This window comes from Arvicola amphibius, chromosome 1 (genome assembly GCF_903992535.2).
Source record: "Arvicola amphibius chromosome 1, mArvAmp1.2, whole genome shotgun sequence".
Lineage (NCBI taxonomy): Eukaryota > Metazoa > Chordata > Mammalia > Rodentia > Cricetidae > Arvicola > Arvicola amphibius.
The window spans coordinates 12493989-12515551 of record NC_052047.1 but is presented as its reverse complement, the minus strand read 5'-3'; the positions used below and the strand labels follow the sequence as shown (position 1 = coordinate 12515551).

The 21563-nt window shown below is 47.7% G+C and overlaps 1 protein-coding gene across 3 annotated transcripts in view; it reads left to right on the top strand.

Moving 5' to 3' along the window:
• Positions 1-21534, top strand: part of Septin11 (septin 11) — an 86935-nt gene extending 65401 nt beyond the window's left edge. Inside the window, exons 6-10 of one of the 3 annotated variants that reach the window (XM_038348760.1) lie at positions 2868-2964; positions 3871-4039; positions 10503-10635; positions 12982-13169; positions 21121-21534. In XM_038348760.1, coding sequence (XP_038204688.1) covers positions 2868-2964; positions 3871-4039; positions 10503-10635; positions 12982-13169; positions 21121-21124 — 591 coding nt within the window. In that variant the 3' untranslated portion in view covers positions 21125-21534. Of the gene's footprint in view, positions 1-2867; positions 2965-3870; positions 4040-10502; positions 10636-12981; positions 13170-16519; positions 20043-20482; positions 21011-21120 lie in introns of those variants that run through there. The other 2 variants (XM_038348751.1, XM_038348742.2) reach the window with 2 other exon arrangements.
• Positions 21535-21563: the final 29 nt, after the last annotated feature.

Here is a 21563-nt window from a genome sequence, read left to right as displayed (position 1 = left end):
TGAGGCTCAGAGGGTAGCTAAGCCTTTCTCTAGTCTGAATGTGAATGCTGACAGCGTTAATAAGTACAAGTGTATGCTCACAATTAACTAGTGTGTACAAAGACTAGTAACTGCAGTGTCTTCCTGAGGTTCACTGCTCACTACAGAGACCCCCTGCTGAGGCTAGCCAACCCTGCCCCTGTGCTGTACGTAATCAGCTGGATGGGATTCTAGGCGTGGTAGAGTAGTAGGCACCATGCACGCTCCATCAGTGTGCGCAGCCTGCCTGACCTCAGCGTTTCTGTGTCTGTGTGTCTGTCCTTTCTTAATTCTTTTGTTGCCTCAGTTAGGACAAGCCATGTTGAACACCGTACCAACTTTGTAGTTTTTTTCCTTCCTTCAAAGTCCCCCTTTGCTTTCATGTCACACACACACACACACACACACACACACACACACGGTCCCGTACAAGAAGAAACATGAGATGTTTTGTTTCTTCCTTTCTCCTCTCCTGCTACACACTCCTCTCCCTTTAAGCCTATTCCCCCCCCCCCCATTTATAGGCCCCTTCCCCTTTTCGTGCCACATACGTGTATTAGTTGTTAAATCTAGACTTGGCAGTTGCTCCTGTCACCTTGAGTGGCCACTATTTCCTGGATTAATATGTTAGAACGTTATCTGGTAGGGTATAGACAGACTTGTTTCCTGACTGCTCAGTCCCAAATAATACACAGAAACCATATTAATTGCATCACTGTTCAGCCAATGAATGACTCAGGCATATTTCTAGCTAGCTCTTACGTTTTTGAATGAACTCATTTCTATTAATCTGTGTATTGGCACGAGGCTGTGGCTTACTGGTAAGGATCCAGCGTCTGTCTCCTTCGGCAGCTACACGGCGTCTCTCTTTCTCTGCCTTCTTTTCTCCTCTATCTCTGCTTGGAATCCCAGCCTTGCTCTGTGCTGCCCTGCCGCAGGCCCAAGAAGCTTCTTTATTCATTAACCAGTAAAAGTAACCCATATACAGAAGGACTTCCCACACCAGCAAGCTCCCTTTCTCTTTACCTACAGAGACTACATTTTGGTTTCAGATTTGGGATTTGAGAAAAAGAATGTGTTCTCGTGTTCTCCTTCCTACGGTGTGAGGGATTGATTAGAAAAAAATTTAAAGATTTATTTTATTTTTAGCTGAGGGTGGTTGGCACATGCCTTTAATCCCAGCACTTGGAAGGCAGAGGTAGGCATATTTCTGTAATTTTGAGGCCAGTCTGGTCTATATAGCAAGTTTCAGGCCAACCAACGCTACATAATTAGACCCTGTCTCAAAACAAAGCAGAATTATTTTTAATTATGTGGATGAGTGTGTATCTTTCTGTGAGTATGTGCATTTGAGAGCAGAGGCTTTGGAGCCGGAGCGGTTGTGAGCCCCTGTCCTCCCAAATGGGTGCTGGGAGCAGAACTCTGGTCCTTAGTAGGAGCAACTGTACTCGGTTGTAACTGCTGAGCCATCTCAGGTACTCTGGACCAGGAAACTCGGATATCTTGTGCATCACACAAAAGCCATGTGTGCAGCCTGAGCTGTGGATGCTGCCAGATTCATCTTGAACACCTTCCATCCCTTTTCCACAGTGGACAGGGAGCCATGAGCAGTTCTCAGAGCAGCCACTTAAGATCTCCTTACTCCTGTGTGCTACTAGAAAGCAGTGTTCTCCCCTGCTGCCAGGATGGAGCCATAGCTACCAGATAACCCCGTGTGGAAGAGTCTGTTGTCTTGGATACCGTACCATCTCTACTTGAGCTAAGCTTGGGTGCAAGGCTGGAGCCAGTATTTTGGGCTAAAGTGTATTTCTGACTTGGCGTTTGTGTATTGGCGAACCATCTGAAATAGTTGTGCAGCTGGGGGCTCAGCTCAGTGGTCAGCTCACACCTAGCTCATGCAGGACCTTGGGTTCTACCATCTCTGCAAAGCCAGGAAGTAGAAAAGCCATGTTCAGTAGAAATACAGTGTAAGCTAGATGGATTCCGTTTATACCTCACCAGTGCAACGGTTCCATGGCAGGCCTTTGGAATCTAACGACCCCGAGCCTCAGGTCAGAGTTCACATCCTCAGAAACAGGTCTGCATTCACCTGACATGAAATTACAATCAAGAGGCAGCTCATGCATTTGTCATTCCTAACATGCTTTAAAGTTTTTCAGTATGAAAACAGTTACTCATGATAATTTTCCTTTGCCTTCATAAAGCCCTTCTGTACCTTTTGTTAAAGATTTGGTTTGAGCTCAAAGCTAAATGAAGTGCAAACTCCTACCAATCAATAAATTTAATATTTAATGGGAAGACATTTTGCATTGCTTTCATTTTTAAATTTAAATGTGAATCAGTTAAAAAGTAAATGAAATTTAAAAGTGGTCATCTTGATCTCCCAAGCTATATATATATTTCAGAAGATTTACTTTTGAATGTGTGTACCACATGCATGCAGTGCCCATGGAGACCAGAAGAGGGCATCAGATCTTATGGAACTGGAATTAGCCACCAAGGTGTAGTTGCTGGGAACTGAACCTAGATCTCGTGGGAAGAGCAGCTAGTGCTCCTAACCACTAAACCATCTTTCCAGTCCTCCATAAGCCACGTTTTAAGTATCTCGTGGACACAGGTAACGGGTGGCAGCTGTGATAGGTGGCATGCAACTCACAAATCTAGTGTGTATGGGCTGGAGAGAATATACGTCATGAAGGACATCTGCCTAGCTACAGGGTCCCCACCCCCTTCATGTGACCATGTTTTCTCCACATAAAGAGGCCCCTCTCTAGCAGGAAGAGTGATGGGGTCAGAGACTATGATTGGAGCTGCGAGGATAACCGCTTGCCCGTTCTGTCGCCCGGCAGGTCCATCTCCCCTTTGCGGTGGTTGGCAGCACTGAAGAGGTGAAGATCGGCAACAAGATGACCAAGGCCAGGCAGTACCCTTGGGGTGTGGTGCAGGGTAGGTCTCGTCACGGGAAAGGGGCTCTCGTGTTAACGTGTATGATGGAGTGCAGGGTAGGTCTCGTCACGGGCAAGGGGCTCTCGTGTTAGCGTGTATGATGGAGTGCAGGGTAGGTCTCGTCACGGGCAAGGGGCTCTCGTGTTAGCGCGTGTGATGGAGAAAGGATGGCCACAGTCCTTCTCTCCCCTTGTTGTCTAGGGAGGTGTCCACCTGGCACAGGTGGGAAGGAGTGGCGCCATTTAGCCACCGTGGGTCTGAGGAAGAAAGAAACGGTCTTCTGGCAGGTAGACAGGCTAAGAAGCAGCTGCAGGCCCTGATACTGAGGCAGCCCCTCAAGATGTCGGGCTGTGTGGGAAATTTCCTAAAAGACGAAAGAGTTCTTCCCAGAGAGTTTGAGCCAGTGGAACCAGCAAAGCATCAGAAAGCTGGGAGAGAGCAAGTCTCCCAGCAAGAGGGCTCTTGTTCCTTCCTTGTCACTGGGAAAGCCGCTTTCCAAGGAAATGTTATTATTTCATATCGGGTAACCGGGAATAGTGGTGGTATTTAAACACTGCCCTGCTGGGTTGGGGCAGCACGGCATGGTAGTTAGGAATCTCTTTGGAGCCACACGTTACCCCTATTGGGCAGTCAGCTGGCACCCCAGACCTCTGCATCTGCAAAGTGAGCCACAGTCTGCATGGCAGAATGGTCAGGAAGGTAAAGGAAAGATTTGGGGAGTCCCTCCTTCAGCACCCTCTTTCCACCACCATGGTTAGTGCTTCACTGGGAATGGAGGGAGGGACCACCACGGCATAGGCCTTTTTGAGACCTCCAAGAGACGGTGACAACCCCTCCGGAATGCCACTTTGGTTGTCGGTGACTTCGCTGTTGATGGCCTTCCTCCCCTTTGCTGGTTTCCTGTAGTGGAGAATGAAAACCACTGTGATTTCGTAAAGCTGAGGGAGATGCTGATCCGCGTGAACATGGAGGACTTGCGAGAACAGACCCACACGCGCCACTATGAGTTGTACCGGCGCTGTAAGCTTGAGGAAATGGGCTTCAAGGACACCGACCCTGACAGCAAGCCCTTCAGGTAGGAGTGCACACAGCAGACAGGTGTCTCAGCTGTGCCGGGCGGTGTATTGGCGCACCCCGGAAAGGATTGTTGGGACTGAAGCCCCGGTAATACAGCGGCTTGGTAGGGAGGGATTAATACTGTGAATCATCGGGAGCTGTGATACCCACTTATCTCTGCTCAGTGAAGTGGGTGTTGTTATCGCTGCACTCCGGAGGGGTTGTTACAAGTGCTAACATTCAAAGCCCTCAGAATGTAAGCAACCTGCCTAAAGTCCTGTAGTTAGGGAAAGGGGGTTGTTCTGAATCCTGGCTCCTGACCCCAAGCTCTTCATTCTGTTTGTGGGGTGTAGTGCCTGACCCACGCCCCCACATTCGCCACTTTCATTGTGCTGAACAGATTTAACTTCCTAAGGCCACTAGCTTTCAAATACTCTTTAAAAAAAAAAAAAAAAAAAGAATGTGTGGGTGTTTTGGTGCGTGTGTGAGTGTGGGCACTTGTGCGCGTGTGCATGCTTGTGTGCGTCCGCCATAGAGTCCAGAAAGAAGGGGGTGTCAGATCCTCTGGTGTTGGAATTACAGGTGAGCAGCTTGATGTGGATTCTGGGCCCCAAACTCGGGTCCTCTGGAGGGGCAGCCAGTGGCTTAACCACTGAGCCCTCTCTCCAGCCCTCAAGTTCTCTTGATTTTTCACACTGTTGTTCAGTTCTGAAGGCGGGTAGGAAAGGGGAAAGCTTAGATAGTTTATGTATTGCCCGCCTCACGGATGGACAAGCGAAGTGTGATTGGAGCTGGAGAGGTGGCTCAGTGGTTTGATCCCACCACCCACATCAAGGCTTGTGGCCATCTGAAGCTTCAGTTCCAAGGGATTTGATACTCTCCTCTGGCTTCTTTGGGCACCAGGCACTCGTGTGGTGCATACATAAATTCAGGCAAAACACCCCTACACACATAAAAATAAATTTCAAAGCAAGCTAGGCTCAGCACCCTAGCAACTGCCCACATTCTGATAGAGCTTGCTGTGGTGAAGAAAGAGCTAGTTGGGTTGATTGGAGGCGTGGCTCTGAGTCACTGTGGAAGGTGAGGCTCAAGGCCAGGTCGCCACCTCCTGGTAGAGGAAGGAATCGTCCAGTCTGAGCCTGAGCAGTTTTCTTAAGGGCGATCTCAATTGAGCCAACGTGAGGTTTGTCTGGACCCTGAGCCTCTTCTGGTTTGAGTGACTTGTTTTCCACCTCTTGTGGCCACCACGAGGACACGCTCTAAAATGTACGAGCCACAGAACTGATGGCTGGCCAAAGAACCCGAGCCTCAAGTGCTGAGTGAGACAGTCTCCAATCATCTGAACGGCCCCTTTGGTGGGAGGAGTTCTCTCTTGGAACCACTTTAGAGAAAGTTCAGTACTTTCTGGGCTAGTTCCCCACACAGTGAAACTGCAATCCCGTAAGCATGTCTGTGTTTATGAGAACAAATGTAAATCTCACACAAAGGACTGGCTTCTAGCCGTTCGTTATGTAATCCAGTCCTGCAGGCTTGTGGGCTGTCTTCAACCAGGTAGGATGTGGTTCTGTGATGGTGGCTGTAGCAGGTCTTTCTATGCTTGCAATGTTTTACCAAAATCCAAGAGCATTTGAGGGTTAGTAAGTCTGATGGAAAATGGCTTTTGTATAGTGTATTTGTTTCCATGTGCAAAAGTGGAACAAAGAAACTTCTGTAAAGCTGAATGCAGTGGCCAGAGCCAGACAGTGTGGAGGAACACTGCATCAGGGGCCTGAGTTCAAGTCTTGGCTCTGCTGCTACTCATGTCCTTAACCCATCTGGGCCAGATCAGGGAGCAAAGCGGACTTAGCAAGAGGACTTTCTTTACTGATTCAGTTCTACAGACCACAGAGTCTCATCACCGTATCCAGTTCTGCTCGTCTCATTGGGAAGCACTTTAGACCATAATATAAATGAATGGGCATGTCTTCATTCCAGCCAGTAAAACCTTACTGGCAATGACAGGAAGCAGGAGGCTAAATCTGTTTCTGTGATCTACCAACACCTGGACTAGGTCATCGCCTGGATTCCTTGCCGCTTAGGTTGTTAGAGGTAATTTGCCTCTCATTGTGTTAAAAAAAACCATCCTGCACACCTGTGTTCTTTTAAGTTCTGGAATTTGAGAAATTAGAGGGTCTGGGATGCTACCTGTTCCTGCTAACGCAAGGAGAAGCCAGGTGGTCTGTCTGCCTTTCATCAAAAAGACCAGCCTTCCTATCAAGATGGCCAGGGCTGCTTTCCTGCCTGTGCAGGCACGCAGTCCATCCGTCTGTCCGCCTGCCTCCCCGCCCCCGAGTCACCCCACTGACTCTGTTGCTGCTATTTTTATTAAGGCAGCTCCTACAAGCCCAGGGTAAGGGCCTGCCTGGAGGAGGCCCAGCAGGGCTGCAGGCTACACCATCTTTCAGGCTTCAGATTTCGCTGATGACACTGGAGTTATGGTCCCCGCCTCCTTACCCATTTGGTCCCATTTCTATAGGCCCTAAGTTTCCTTTTTGATGTTGAAATAGGAAAATGTTTATACCTATACATCATTACCAAGACTCATATACATTATAACCAAGGCTTGTATACATTATAACCAAGGCTTGTATACATTATAACCAAGACCCATATACATTATAACCAAGGCCCATATATATATATTATAACCAAGGCCTGTGTCTTAAAAAAACAAAGGTGAAAGTAGAGCTTTTAAAGATAAATTCATTACCTCAGTAACTAGGACAGTGTTTTCCATTTAAAATGGAGATGGGTCCTCCTTGTACAGTCACCCACTCAACTCAGACGTCCTTCCTGCTGTGGGAAAGATCACCACAGGGACCTGACTTTGGCCCAGTGTGAAGTGAGTATGAATCCCCTTTCTTGGTGGCACTGTGTTGGAAGTCAGCCCCTCCCTTGGGACTCTTGGGCCTGCAGCAGTTCCTAAGCCGTGGGGACAGGGTAACAAGGGGCGCAGAGCTAAAGACACAGAAACCACAGTTGATCTTTGATGGCACCATTCCTGGATGTTCTGGTTTTCCCTCCTTCCAGTGTCAACATTTGATGTTTTCGTTGCATGTCAAGTCTGCCTTGGACAAAGCGAGTGGAAAGGGGACCTGGTAACTGACCGACCTTGTCCAAGTTTAAACCTTTTACCACACCAGTGTCTTCTCAGGTCTCACTGTGTAATCCTCACTGGCCTCTGACTCACCGTATAGCCAGACTGGGCTCGAACTCACGGAAGCTCAACCTTCGTCTACCTTCCGAGGACTGGGGTTAGAGGTTTGTGCCACCAGGTCTGACCTTCTCAGGCATTTCTCAGGTAAACTGAGATGCCTCCGTTGAGTTGATCTCTAGCAGCCTTACTAGGAAAAAAAAACCCAAAAAACAAAGAGAAAAAGGATTGCAGCAGAGTCAGCTAGTACAGTATTCATTTAGTAATTCAGTGCTGTTTCTTCTACAGCCAGTAATTACTCCATTGACGTTAAAACCTTAACTCCCTATGCCTTTCTGTTTAGCTCAGATCTCTCAAGGTGAAAATGCTCCTGGATGAGCCCCCCTCCCCAGGTGCAGTTGGGGTGACCGGGAGAAGTATAACCGAAAGGCTAAAAGTTTCCTAAATTGCTTAAGCAGAGGTTTCCTGTGGGGTTGGACATTGAAGTCAGTTCTTTTGAGCAGGCTGTGACCTCAGATGCATGTTTATTGGGCCACCAGTTCTAGTAGTGGGAGCCAGTGGGAGCCAGTGGGAGACCACGTAGAGTAGGGCTGGGCTGTTCTGGGCAGCGAGAATACTAGCACTCACCCACGGCCCTGGTGTTGTCCTTGAGCCCACTTAGATTTAGACAGGTGCCTTTCTTGTTCTCTAAAAGATTACCTGGATACCGGGACACCAGCCGCTCTTTTCTCTCTCTGCCTTTCCCGTTTGCCTCCATGCGTGTGGCTCTGTGGCCGTGGAACACAGTTCCAACCAGAGGACCCAAGACCTTCTTGAGCCAAGGGAACTAGTGTTTCTTGGCTTTTCTCCTGAGACACCATTGCCCTTTATGGCATACCCCCTGTCCAAATTGTTCATCCTTCCTCTCAGAGTAGCATCTTCTCTCTGACTCATAGAAAATACTCGGGTACCACCCTCATCTTTCACAGAGTCCCCTCAGGCTGTTTTAGGGGTATATAAGGCCCTGGCTCACCAGCCAAGTGGAAAGTGGGTAGGGCTCCCATCAGTGAGTGGCCTAGGTTCAGTCTTGGTACCTTGACATCTTCATGGTACAACCAAGGCAGATAACTACCCTGTGCCCACGTTCCTCCATCTATAAGATGGGGAATGGGAGGTGTCTACTCTATGACCTTATTACAGGGATTAATGCGTTCATGTGGATAAAGTGCTTTGTAAGTCCTGGTGACAATGACCAGACCCTGACATACCTTCTATCAGATGGTTCCAGGAGAGTCAGACGAGGAGGAGGCCACTCTCTGTGGACCCCTAAGATTCGGGGCATCCTTTTCCTTGATGCCAGTGAAGAAAACCTTCTCCTATGGGCTTCCAAAGAGAACATCAGGTCCTCCTGAGCAGCTGAGACCCTTGTGAGATGACCACAGTGTCTCACTTAGCAGAGGGAGTCAAGGGCTCCAGTTTAAAAGCTGGGAACTGCCAATGATGCCCTTGCTGCGGTGCCCCTGTGCATGCTCTGCATGCAGGGAGTCTTCTGAGCTGGCTAGGGTTCCATGCATCTGGATTTAGGAAAGTACACTAAGATGCGTCCATGTGGCCACGGTGTGCTGTGAGGGTGGGCCCACTGTGCGTGACGGATCCCCCGATGGAGGAGCATGCTTGCTGTTTTGACTCCAGAACTCGTCCCTTTGAAGTTCTTCTCCTGAAGCTAGGTCATGATCGCAGAACACAGGTTGGGGTGTTTCTGCATAAGGAACATTGCTTGATGAGAGAGGTCCGTTCATGATACTAAATAGAAAACTAAATTTTCTGTAAGATTTTGTAACAGGGCCAGGCTATCCCTTGTGTAAGTCTGATTCACAGATAAAGGTGACGAGTTTATCACAGCTGATGGAGATAGTCAGTCATTTGTGAATTACTCTAAAGGAACTACTGATAAAAATTCTCTTAAAAATGAATTCTAAACATCACTTTAATATTAGCCAATACTAATATTTCCAACTTGTTTTTGTCTCATATAATAAAAGTAACTTCTGAAACTCAAAGCACATGCTTGCTTGCCAGCAGAGAGCATTGGCAGTGTGCAGGGCAGGAGAACTTGTCTTCTGTGGGCTAATGAGGTGTGACACTCCGAACCTCATCACACTCTTCGTATGACTCTGTCTACCTGTTGTGTTCCCGCACCAGAGTGCTTCCCCACTGGGCGTTCCTCCTTCACCACCTGAGTGCCGCTAGAGGGTTCCTGGGAGAACCCATGGCTGCCGTCTGGGCTGCAGTAGAGTATGCCCTCTGTGCATTCAGTCTGTGTTAAAGGTAGACGCCACCTGCAGGTTCTGTTACTATCCAGCCGTCCTAGACGCCATCTGCAGGTTCTGTCACTATCCAGCTGTCCTAGACACCACCTGCAGGTTCTGTTACTATCCAGCTGTCCTAGACGCCACCTGCAGGTTCTGTTACTATCCAGCTGTCCTAGACGCCACCTGCAGGTTCTGTTACTATCCAGCCGTCCTAGATAAACTGCTAAGGAGAGAAGGGAGTGCCATATACACAGGAACTCCTGTTTCTTTGTGGTACATGAGGTGTGTGTGCGCATGCGTGTGTCCTTTGTGTTACTAAAGACACTTCCTTCCTCTGGAAATGTCTTTGTTCTGACAGAGATGCAGGTGAGTCGTGGCGTGAGTATGAAGTGCAGGCTGTGAGTTGTGTAGAAAGAGTACAGGATCAAACTGAAATAAGACTCCTCCCCACACCACTTAAAACTGTGCTGTGACTTGTGGAGTGACAGCTTTCTACCCCGTCTTTCGAAGGTAGTCGTCTCACGACGTCTCTTGTTCTCTTTGCGGGTAGAGTGAGCTGAGCGGAGGAAGGGAAGCCCTTAGTCAGCACTGCTTGTATGACACACGCTCTTCTCAGCTTCCCCCTAACTCATTCACGCAGTCTCAGCTCAGGGAAGTAAGGGTTGTTGTGTCTGAAACCTCCCTCCGCCCAGGGGACTCAGAGCTGAGCCTACAGGGCTGCTCTGTCTGACTCCCAAGGCCTGCCATTTCACCTGGGATACTAGGTCCGCCATCTTGCAGAGCTCTGAACCTGGCAGGGTAGCTGCAGGCCTTGGCACTGCATGATGCTTTTGGACATATTTGTCTCAGCAGAAAAAGGAAGAAAGCCCATGTCACTCGTGCTTTAGTGTGTACGTGACACTTGTCTCTGTTTTGTCTTTTTTTTTGGGGGGGGGTAGGGGATTGGGGGAGAAATGATGGTGTCTCATGCCCCGTCTGGGTTTGCGGGTTTTTCGTAGTCTTCAGGAGACGTATGAAGCCAAAAGGAACGAGTTCCTGGGAGAGCTGCAGAAGAAGGAGGAGGAGATGAGGCAGATGTTTGTGATGAGAGTGAAGGAGAAAGAGGCGGAACTGAAGGAGGCTGAGAAAGAGGTGAGCTGCGCCAGCCCTCCTGGAGCCTGGAACCAGGCAGGCTTTCTCTTAGCCCTTAGTAATTAATGGTGCTTCACACTGGTGCGTGGTGCCTTCTCCTTCCCCTTTATCTCAAGACAAGAGCAGCTTCCCCACCAGGCAAGGGATGCCGGCCAGATGCTCTCACCCCGTTAGCAGATGGCAAACCGAGAGCCATGAAGTTGAGTGATTTTTGCAGTCGCCAAGGTTAAAGCCAGTTCTTAGGGCTCTAGCCCTGGTCACGTGGTGTTTCAGCTCCCAGGTTCTTCCGTTTATAAGTCTTAAGATGTGAGATTTGGGGTTCAGCCAACTAAGCAGTGCAGGAGCTTTGAATTATTGGTCTTACCCGCGCCCCACGCTCCTGCCCTCTGCTTCTGTTCCAGCACATTCCCTGCTATGGCACCCTCTGACTCTACCTGGGTCCCCACCCAGGGAAACCTCACTGTTGATACGAATTTGTGCCATAGCACTTCCCTATGGCTCAGTAGTCATTGAAATAATGTTTGCATCTTATCTTGTTTTTGAAGACTAGTAAACTATGTCTTCAAATGACCCAGTGGGTGAGGGCACTGACTGCTTTCTCCTGAGGACAGGGCTTCAATCCCCAGCACCCACATGGTGGCTCACAACTGTCTGTGACTCTACTTCCGGGGGGATCCAAAGCTCTTTTCTCACCTCGGTAGGCACCAGGCATGCAAGCAGTGCACAGACATAGATGCAGGCAAAACACACACACCTGAAATTAAGTAAATCTTTTTTTTTTTTTTTTTGGTTTTTCGAGACAGGGTTTCTCTGCAGCTTTTTTAGAGCCTGTCCTGGAACTAGCTCTTGTAGACCAGGCTGGCCTCGAACTCACAGAGATCCGCCTGCCTCTGCCTCCCGATTGCTGGGATTAAAGGCGTGCGCCACCACCGCCCGGCAAGTAAATCTTTTTTGAGAAGTTAGTGAAGCTCAGAGGTCATTCACGTAGCTAAGTGCTTAAGATAGTTTTGCTGCAGAGAAAGGAAAACTGAGTGATGGGCTAAACTTCAGACCGGTAACCCTATCCCTCTTTGGTTTCTGTTTCTGTTGTTATTTTATTGTTTGGTTCTGAAGATGAAGACAGAGCCTCTCACCTTCTACCTACCACTGGGCTCTGCCCCAGCCTGTGATTGTGATTTTTTTTCTCAGATGTTAAAAGTTATTCTTATTTAAACAGTTAGTGTGTGTATAGCTAAAATATATACGTGTGCATATGTATGAAAAGAGAAGGGGCAATATATGTATGAACACTGTGGAAACTCTAAATATTTTATATGTGTTCATAAAGACCCCAAAACAAGAATCCACCTTTGTCATAAGAGTGACTTTGTTATTAGGACTATGGTTAATTTTTACCCTTTTTGTGCTTTTTTTTTTAAAAAAAATCTACATTATCTAAAATTGTGTGTGTGAGGGGGTAGGTCTGAAGACAACTTGAAGGAATTAGTTTTCCCCTGCCATGGATGTTCCGGAGATCAGACTCAGGGCAGGCTTGGCCACAAGCACCCCTACCCAATAAGTCACCTTGCTGGCATTCTTTATGTTTTCACAAATAATGTACTTTATTTTTGAGTATGGTAGTGTATGCTGTTAGTCCCAGCACTCAGGAGGCAGAGGCAGACAGATCTCTTTGAGTTTGAAGCCAGCCTGGTCTCCATAGTAAGTTCTGTGATCACCAGGGCTACCCAGAGAGACTTTGTCTCAAAATACCAAAAATAATAAGAAGAAATGAAACAAGTATCTTATTATCATAGAGAGTGCCTAAGAGGTGCTTAGCCCCAAGGAGCTCAAATGGCAGATGCTCAGGGCTCAGTGGCCTGCCTTGCTCCTCCATAAGCCACCCAGATCCTTCCTCTTGTCTTAGTCCCTCTTCTGTCACTGAAGAGACACCATGACCCCAGCAACTCTTACGTAAGAAAGCATTTAATTGGGCCTGGAGTGCAATTTCAGAGGTTTAGTCCACTATCATCAGAGTGGGAAGCCTGGCAGCATGCAGGCAGATGTGGTTCTAGTGAAGTAGCTGAGAGCTCGAGATCAGGGTCTGCAGGAAGAGAGAGCTGCCAGGAATCGAAGCCCCCTCCCCCATTCCTTCAATGAGGCCACACCTCCTAATCCTTTCCAAGTAGTGCCACTCCCTAATGACTAAGCATTCAAACATCTGAGCCTATGGGGGATGCATTTTTATCCAAACCACCATTAAGTAAGTGCAGCCATTGACGGCACACTGATTTTGCACGTACCCACACAGCCTGTGCCACTCAGGTTTCTGTTCCTTTCGCCGAGCCCATTTTCCTTTCTCCCTCTCAGCTTCACGACAAGTTTGACCTCCTGAAGCGGACACACCAAGAGGAGAAGAAAAAGGTGGAAGACAAGAAGAAGGAGCTTGAGGAGGAGGTGAGCAACTTCCAGAAGAAGAAGGCGGCGGCTCAGCTTCTGCAGTCCCAGGCCCAACAGTCTGGGGCCCAGCAAACCAAGAAGGACAAGGATAAGAAAAAGTAAGCAGGTGTCTCCCGTCTCCTGGGGACCGCTAACAATCTCTTCCTCTTGCATGTCCACCTTTCCTACATACAGACTGGAAACCGGTCTGTGGCCAGAAAAATTAAAGCAAGTATTTTTCTCTATAGTGCAGGGAAGATGACAGAGGTTTTAGAGGGTACAAGGGATTGATTAACTTATAAACATCACTGTGGTGATCACGCAGTCAGGACTGGAGTAGCCTGTCAGCTCTTGTAGCAGCTTCAGTGCCAACGCTAGGAGACTCAGAGAAGATGGGCGGGCTTCTCTTAGTGCCTCTGGAGGGGTTCTCATGACCCTTGGTAAAGGAGCATCCTATAGCTCACGGTTGCTCACGTGGCTCCCTGCTCTGTTAGACAGGATGGGGAACCAGCTACTGGATATTATTCCCAAGTGCAGCGAGTGGGCACTAGTTTTGTTTTTTGTTTCTTCCTCCTAAATTCAACAAGCTGGATGACTGTTTTATTGTGTAACTCAATCAAAATGCCCGCCCATTTAGCAGAGCCCTAGCAAGCCTCATGCCACCCCTGAGTCCCACACAGGAGCACTTTCAGCACAGTCTTGATTTCAAGTACCAAAGGGCCGGTTGCTCTCTTGTGTGGTCACTTCCGATGGCACCCCAGAAGCAGCTGTCAGGAACCAGCGAAGAGGTGCACTTCCTTGGACTTCTGTGATTTGAAGCTGTCCATTGAGTCACCTTAAAGAACAGAGGGGGTGGTGGTGTGACAGTAGCTGTGGGTTTGACAAGTAAGGTGCTACGGAAGGACCACTTTTCCAGGGCCCCACTACCGGCCCTGGGATGCCACGCTCCTCTCGAGAACCTGCTGGGCTAGTGCGGCCGTCCAGGCAACCCTGGAGCCCGCTTCGCGGTTCTTGCTCTTCATCCTTAGATGCTACGGTGCTGGGAGAAAACAGCACATGCAGTGATGCTGGTGTGAGCACAGACCTCCTTTGAAAAATGTAGCACTTAGGACTGAGTCTGCACAGTCCTGATGGAGAGGCAGGCAAACCAGCCCATTTCTGTCGCCACTTAGTCCTGGCTCGTGCACAGCAGGCTTACCCCTGAGGATCTTTGGTGTGCCTGTAGCCTTCGCAGCACCTCTGGTGACATATTGGAAGGCTAGTAAGTCATGCTCTGCACACATTGCTTTTGCAAGCCCTGAGGCAGTAGGAAATGTTCCAGCGAACAAAGGAGCGGGAAGCCGCACAAAGCAATAACAGGGTAGCCCGTGTAGATAACATAGGGTTTTAATTGGGGTTGGTATAGATCCAACTCATCAAAGGGGTTCAGCAGCCCAAACTGTGGGCCAAATCAGAGAAACCCTGCCTCGATAATCTAGATCAATACAACGCTTTGTTGCTGTGTGTTGGAAAAGCTTCTAATACTGATAGTGGCATCCTTACACAGTGAGTGGCATCCCCAGCTAGCAAGCCAGAGGCAAAGCCATTTGGTATTGAACCCTGATTCAAAGCCTTTATCTGGAAAAAACTACAGGTGTGCGGGGGGGGGGGGGGGGAGGGAGGGGGGGGTGGCTGCTCACTCAGAGCTTAGGAAGACCAAGGGTATGCTTTCTTACCCTGAAGCATTAAAGGGGTGGAGGTACAAGTTTTAAACTAGAAATGTTTATTATAAAAGACCAGCAGTGTTAAAGAGGATATTTCATGTGTCCTAGATGTGCCTTTTAGCAATAAAAATTCTAAGAACTGATGATTATCATACCTACATCTAGAAATGGACATTTTGGGCTCTGGACCATGCTGGCTTCTTTCCTTCCACCCTAGGCTTTACCAATGTATAATGCTTTTGAAGTTTATACGATACCTGTGTTAAAATCTATTTTAGCTTTATTTATATATTCTCATTTATTATCAATGGTGTTAGACTCGGTTCAGAATAGTCACCAGGCTCAGTGCCTGGCAGTGGCATATATTTTTTGTGTCACTTCTTGGTTCTCACCCTTTCCCATACTCCCGCTTGAATAATGAAAGCAAAGGCTAGTTGGAGGCCTGAATTCAAAAATATCCCTGTCATTGTTGGTGACAGTGGAAGGTTTTGGCTAGAGAGGACCGCAGAGAGACAGTAACTGGGCAACCAGAGCAACGCTTTGAGCTGGAAGAGGAAGGTTCTTCCTCCTGGCCATCCGTGCAGCTGGTGCGGGTGTCACCCCGTGTCTCTTAGGAGCTGGCTGTGCTGAGCAGAAAGCTTCAGAAGGGTGCTGCTCCCCCATCTGCTGTGCACACTCCCATCCTCTATGCACCCACTGCCAGTCTTAATTCACTTTCTAATGATTTTAAACTCCTTAATTTTTTTTCTATTCTAACAACACACTCCCTTTTTGAGCATAGGTAAGTAGGTGGCATGAGAGCATATAGCATTTCCTAAGATTACAAAGTAGAACTAACCCTGGCCCTGCCATTAGTGGGACCCCACCTTCTGCCATCTCTGGCCAACAAGCCTCCTTCGGGGCTGCACTGCTGTGGTAGGACTGCCTGAGGGGACATTTTCCAGTGGACAGTGTCCCCCTCGCTCTCCTGAAAATGATTTACACGGTTGCCAGGAGGCTTTCGCTGGATGAGATGCATCTGGCCCCAGAGAAAACTGGGTCTGCATTTTAAACTGGCATGCACCGACTGCACTATCCACAGCTGTCTCTGCACTTCTTTTTAAATTGGTTTGGATTTTTGCTAAGTAATAAAGTTGCATGTTTTGAGTTGCCTACAATTAGCCTTGCAGATCCCAGGTTTGGTGTTGCTTTGGTCTGAGGAGGGAGGGAAAGCTCTTGGCCTTGCTGTAGCTCTGACCGTGTTCCTTTTCAGCTCTGCCCAGCTAGACCAGTAGCATGTCCTCCATCCACTGTATTCCGGTTCGCAAGCTGCCTTAGGTCTCTTCTCCAGGTCACCTGCCAGAGACACCTATTGTCTGTTTATTCTCTGACTCCTCCCTCAGCCCAGAAGTGGAAGATGAAGTTTCTTTTCAGTCCTAGTGTGATCTCCACTCCTCACAGACAGTGGTTTTGTGTTATTTGAGAAAACAAACCAAGCAGTTGGTTCTTCCACTGGACTGTGCCTCGGTTTCAGGAAGTCACCCCTGGATAGAAATTCCATGCAAAAGGGGCGCGAGCGCATGCTCTCTATTCGGTATTCAAGGTTTGCTTTGCTTTTCCGGCAGAATAGCCTACTCGAGGTTTTTGCCTTTTAATTTCTGTCTGTCCTATAATCGTTGCATGAGCATTCGCCGTCGATGAATGCTGGTGCTGGCGCTCCTGATTTTCTTTTCGTTTAATTTGTTATCATCTCTAACTTTTTTGTTTTGTTTTTTTTTAACTTGCAGTGCAAGCTTCACATAAAGCCGGGCGAGCCAAGGACGCTCCCGCATTCACCTGCTTTGGCAGTAATAGCGCATCTCTGTCGTCTGTGCCCTGTTTGATTTTGTGTTGCACCCTTCCCCACACACCAGTAACCCTTAGCTCATTTTGCTGAATGTTGTCGGGTGATAGAAAACCATAGAACAAGGGGGTAACAGCAAATGCTCATGCGGCTGGACTGGGTTTCTGGAAAGTTGATGATTTGCCTCGTATGCCTGTTCCAAGTGGCAGCAGGAAGCATGTCTGTCACTTGTATGTCACTTTGGACCAAGGAAAGTGGGGTAAAATACTACCTGTACATTTGACATGAGAACTCACTGCCTCAGCAGCTGAACTAAAACCCTGAGTAGCCATGACAACAACTTGCATTTTCTTGATGATTCATCTCATGCTTGCGCAGCCCCTGACTTCATTGTTCTTATTCACACTTGCTGCAAGCCTAGCGTGGGCTGGAAAGTAGGCAGAATGCTGAGTGGTCTCATAGACAGCTTTCGGCTTGTCTGACTCTTTCATTGAATCGCTTGGTTATTTGGTGCGAGCTTGTGGTCTGCTCAGACCCTCTTAGGGATGGAGTCCACATCTGAATACCCATTCTAAAGCCTGGCCGAGCTACTATGGACCGGTGTTAGGAACATGGCTATGTTCACCTCCACCAGGGAGCTTTCACAGGCCCAGATCCCAAAGAGCAGCTCATTAAGTATTGCTTAGCTAAAGAACCTTCCACTGAGGACACTGGGTCCCTCCCCACTTACAGTGAGGGGTATACCCCAGCCCCTCCCCCCACACCTGCATTTGCCATAAACCGAATTTTCATGAACTGCAATGAAGAAAACTACCATAAAAACTTCAAATAGAAAGGATGCTACCCAATGTATTCCCCATAGCACAAATCGGAAAGGATGTCCTCAGTTTAAGGTAGGGTGGGACTGAGCCCAATGCACCATTACTCAATGCAGAGGATGATGAGGCTGTCGGTCAGCTTCGGCTTCAGTTCAGCTCCTTACTCGTGTTGAGACCCAGTTGTCTCTAAGGAACTTTCCACACTCGTCCCCTCACTGTGACTAATCTGCCTGCTCTGTCTCTTGGGGTATCAGTCACTCTGCCTCCCCCGGGCAGCACTAACTCATGTGCCAGGACACGCCCATCTGCCTGCTGTGTGAGGGGAGAAGGGTGTATTCTCTCTCCTGTCCTCCTCTCGTCTTCTGCTTGGCTGCCCATCCTAACACGATCCCCTGGCTTTTCCTGCTCTCCTGATGTTTCTTATGAACCCAACCCAGTCCGCTGCATCTCCCACTGTGACACACACTGATAAAAAGAGAATTGTCCAGCCAGCCTCTGTCTGGTCCCAGCCAAGTTTTCATGTTCTTCCTTTCTTCCTTTCCTGGCCATAAGAAAGCGGTGGTCTTTCATAAACTGATTTAGGCTTCTGTAGGCACAGTAAGGAAATTGGCTTCACTGGGGTGCAGGCCAGCCTGGGACAGAAGTCACAGAGCAGCCGCTGCCGCCACCGCCACCATCTTCACTGATTGAGGCGCCCCTAGTCAGACCCTGGCTTTGCGTCCATCTCTCCAGCCGGCTGTGGAGCAGCAGGCACTAACGGCATGCTCACTAACCGTGGCTGCATTTGCTTCTTCGCTGCACACCACACAAGAGCTTGAGTATTTGTGTTGTATGCTTGCTCCAGCCACTGCTTGTGTGAGCCGTTTTTTGTGCCTTGTAGTAGAAAATAACCCTTTGCATTTGATTTCTCACATCCCTAAAAGCTTTTTAAGATAAGCTCAGCCAAAAAAAAAAAAAAATTTTTTTTTCAAAAACCGTCCAGTTGACTTTTTGATGCCAAGATTATTGATTGGATTTCTTTCTCTTTTTTGGCATTTAATTTTTTCACAGTAAAATAAAACCTATGGAGAGTCAGGGAATAAAAAACTAAGAGAATCCTAAAAATTTTAAAAAAAGAACAGATTGCTTCTGAAACTGTTTCCTCCCACCGCTCCCAAGCCTCCCGTAGTTTGTTACTGCTGCTCTTTTTCTTTCCGTATCTGTGCCTTTCTTCACAGTAGTCCCTGGCTCTGCACGGAATAAACGATACTCTCAAATCTAGTTGGATATGCTTTCGCCTTTGCATGTAAGTACAGGACTAAGACTCGGAGATCTTTCTGTCTCAGATGAGGGAAAACCATTGGGACGGATGAGTTTTTCTTTTGGAGGGGACCTGAAGGTACAGTCTGAGTAATTTTTTTTTCCTTAAGTGAAAACATATACTGGCCACATTTCTATTTTGCCCCACAGTTTTTGCTTCCTCAGTGGAAGTAGGTAGGGTAGTGGTTACTGTCTGCAGCCATCATTCTGCAGAGCATCCTGTGGGTCGGCCTTGGATTCTGACAATGGGAGAAGGGAACTCCTGCCAACCACTGGATAAAAGTCAAGAAACAGTGTCTATGCGGCCTTTCTGTACCCTTACAGTTTGATTCTTAGCCTAATGGTCTTTCCTTTGTGCTAACTGCACAGTGGCCACTCATTTTTATTTTTTTATTTTTTTGTCAGACAGCTTTGGCTGGCCTCTCCCTGAGCATCGTTTGCCCCTTTCTGAGCATCTGTGCTCCCTGTAACTGTCTCCTGTGCTGCAGGGTATGACAGAATGGGCAGCAGGAGAATTCAGTGCCAGGTCAAGACTATTTTCCCGGCTTGGGCTCTGTATTAATTGGTCTCAAAGGGCATCATCTCAGCTAGGGGAACCATTCCACTTGATTTTGGGCTCGGGTTTCTCGTTTTTCTCCTCCTCTACTCACCAGCAGCAGCTCTTGCCTCCTCTCCATCCTCTGCGCCTCTGATGGGTGGACTTGGCTGTCTCACTTTCCTGACACCCCCACACCCTGAGTGTTCCGCCGAGTCTGTGTTCAGCCCCTCCCCCCAAATCATGCTGTCTCTGTGTGGTCCTACCAGAACTGTCCATTTGAATCCCTTGCCTTTACCATTCACAAGGGTCTGGACTTGTCAGGTGTCTGTTTTCAAAAGTCCTAGTTCCACTGACAGGACGTTTATCATGGAGTTCTTACCTATAGAGTCTAGTTTGTATGTAGGTGTGAAGGGAATTTTTGAAAATAAATTGAAAATTAAGCTGTGAACAGCATTAGAACTTTTGTCTACTTCTTGATTTTAAAATATGCTGATATGCCTTAAACTGTAGTTTTAGAACTGTCGTTTTTGCTGTTTGAAGATAACCAGTGTTTTCTAAACTGTTGTGTATTCCTTCAATGTTAATGCGGAATTGTCATGTATGTAAGCTGCATGTTAGACACGTGTCTTTTTTAAGAACTAAAATAATTGTATTGATGTGAAGCCTATCGTTCCTGCAAGTATAAAAGTGCTGGCTCAGCAGCCCGCTGAGTAACTCCAGTGTCTGTGAACGTGGTGTGCTGACAGGTGACCTATGCATTTATCACTAGTGCCAAGACTTAAAGCGGGGAAATATATTTTTACCCAACCGTTGTTCTGTGTGCCCGTTTGTGAGTTCTTTTCAGTCCCTGCCTGACATGCCTATGTACACACACGTGATTGTCACATCACATAAAGAAATGGGGATGGACTGTCTCCTGCTTCCTTGCCTTGTGTGGTGGATTTCAGTGCTGCTGTCTGGTTGGCCCAGCTTCTTCAAGACACTTGCCCTATGGCGTCCTCACCCCACACTCGTCCTTCCTGTCCCTGCCTGTAGTGCATCCATGACCCACAGTGTCCAACAGAGGCATCTTTCCCTCCCTTGGTCCGGTGTCCACACTGCCACCCACTCCTCCTCCCAGCCGTGCTTAGTGACACTGACCCTTCAATTGACACACTGCCACCTTCATAGCTGGTTGTAAAGAAGCGCTTTTTTTTTTTTTTTGGCTTTAAGAATCAATTTGAATCTGAACCTTTCTCTTTTCTCTCTGTAGCTTCTTCTTTATGTAGCCATCCCGTTGCCAAGCCCTACTCTCTCTTAATGGACAGCATTAGAAGAGCAGGAGCTGCCTGCTCATACGAGTTTGGGAAGAGTTACCTCATTTCCGCCATCGCCTCCTGTCCTTTAAAGTCTGGGTCAAATATCGCACCGCTGTTTGTATTTGTCAATGTCTGTTTACAAACCACCACCCTCAGTGGCCACCGAAGGGACTTCAACTACCAAAAATAGTGACAATAATATTCATTAAAAGAGTGAACTAGAGAACTTGGCCCTGACTCGGACTTGGGCTGGAATCCTCTTGCTTAGCTGCCATTTTCTTGAACTTCCTGATCTAAGACCTTATGGACCGAAGAGAGCATGTAGCCCACTTGAGGTGGTCAACACCTGTGGAGCACTCTTAGCTCATGGTACCCCCATCTCTATCCCCTGGGCAACTCTCACCAGCCCCTCAGGATCCTCAGCCATCAGCAGGTCATAAGAGCGGGACAACCCTTGCCTTCTTCTGTTAGTTTTGTGGGTTGTTTCGGTTTGGGATTAAAAAAATATATAAATATTTGCTATTGCATGTGCAGAGGTGGCTGCAGTTTTTCCTCTGGAACGTCCTATTGATACAGTGTTTTTACTTTTCAGCTGACCATCTGCCTCTTGAGAGAAAGAAGTGGGCATCTTCCTTTAAGTTCAGCAGCCGTTTTTATTTGACTCTGTTACCTGCACCCCTTATAGAAACTGTCTGGAGAGGGAGTTCTGTTCGTTTTGGGGGTGGGGGATTCCAACTAGTCAGTCCTGCTTTATGTATTTGTTATTCAAACTTAGTTTTGGTAACAAAAATTATGCCAGTCTTAAGCTCACTTCAAGGGGAAGTACTGTTAATTTTAAGGCTCAAAATCTGTTTAATATGTTCTTAGATGCAATTTGAAAAATGCCCCTTTTTGTTACTAGAGTTTTGATCTACAAGTCTTAATTATATTTGAATTGTGCCAGTGTTGGGTAAATGACTTTTCTGCCTCTGAGGCTCGATTTATATTTAAAGATATCTTAAAATAACTTCTGGCCCGTCCCTGCCTTTCTGTTTG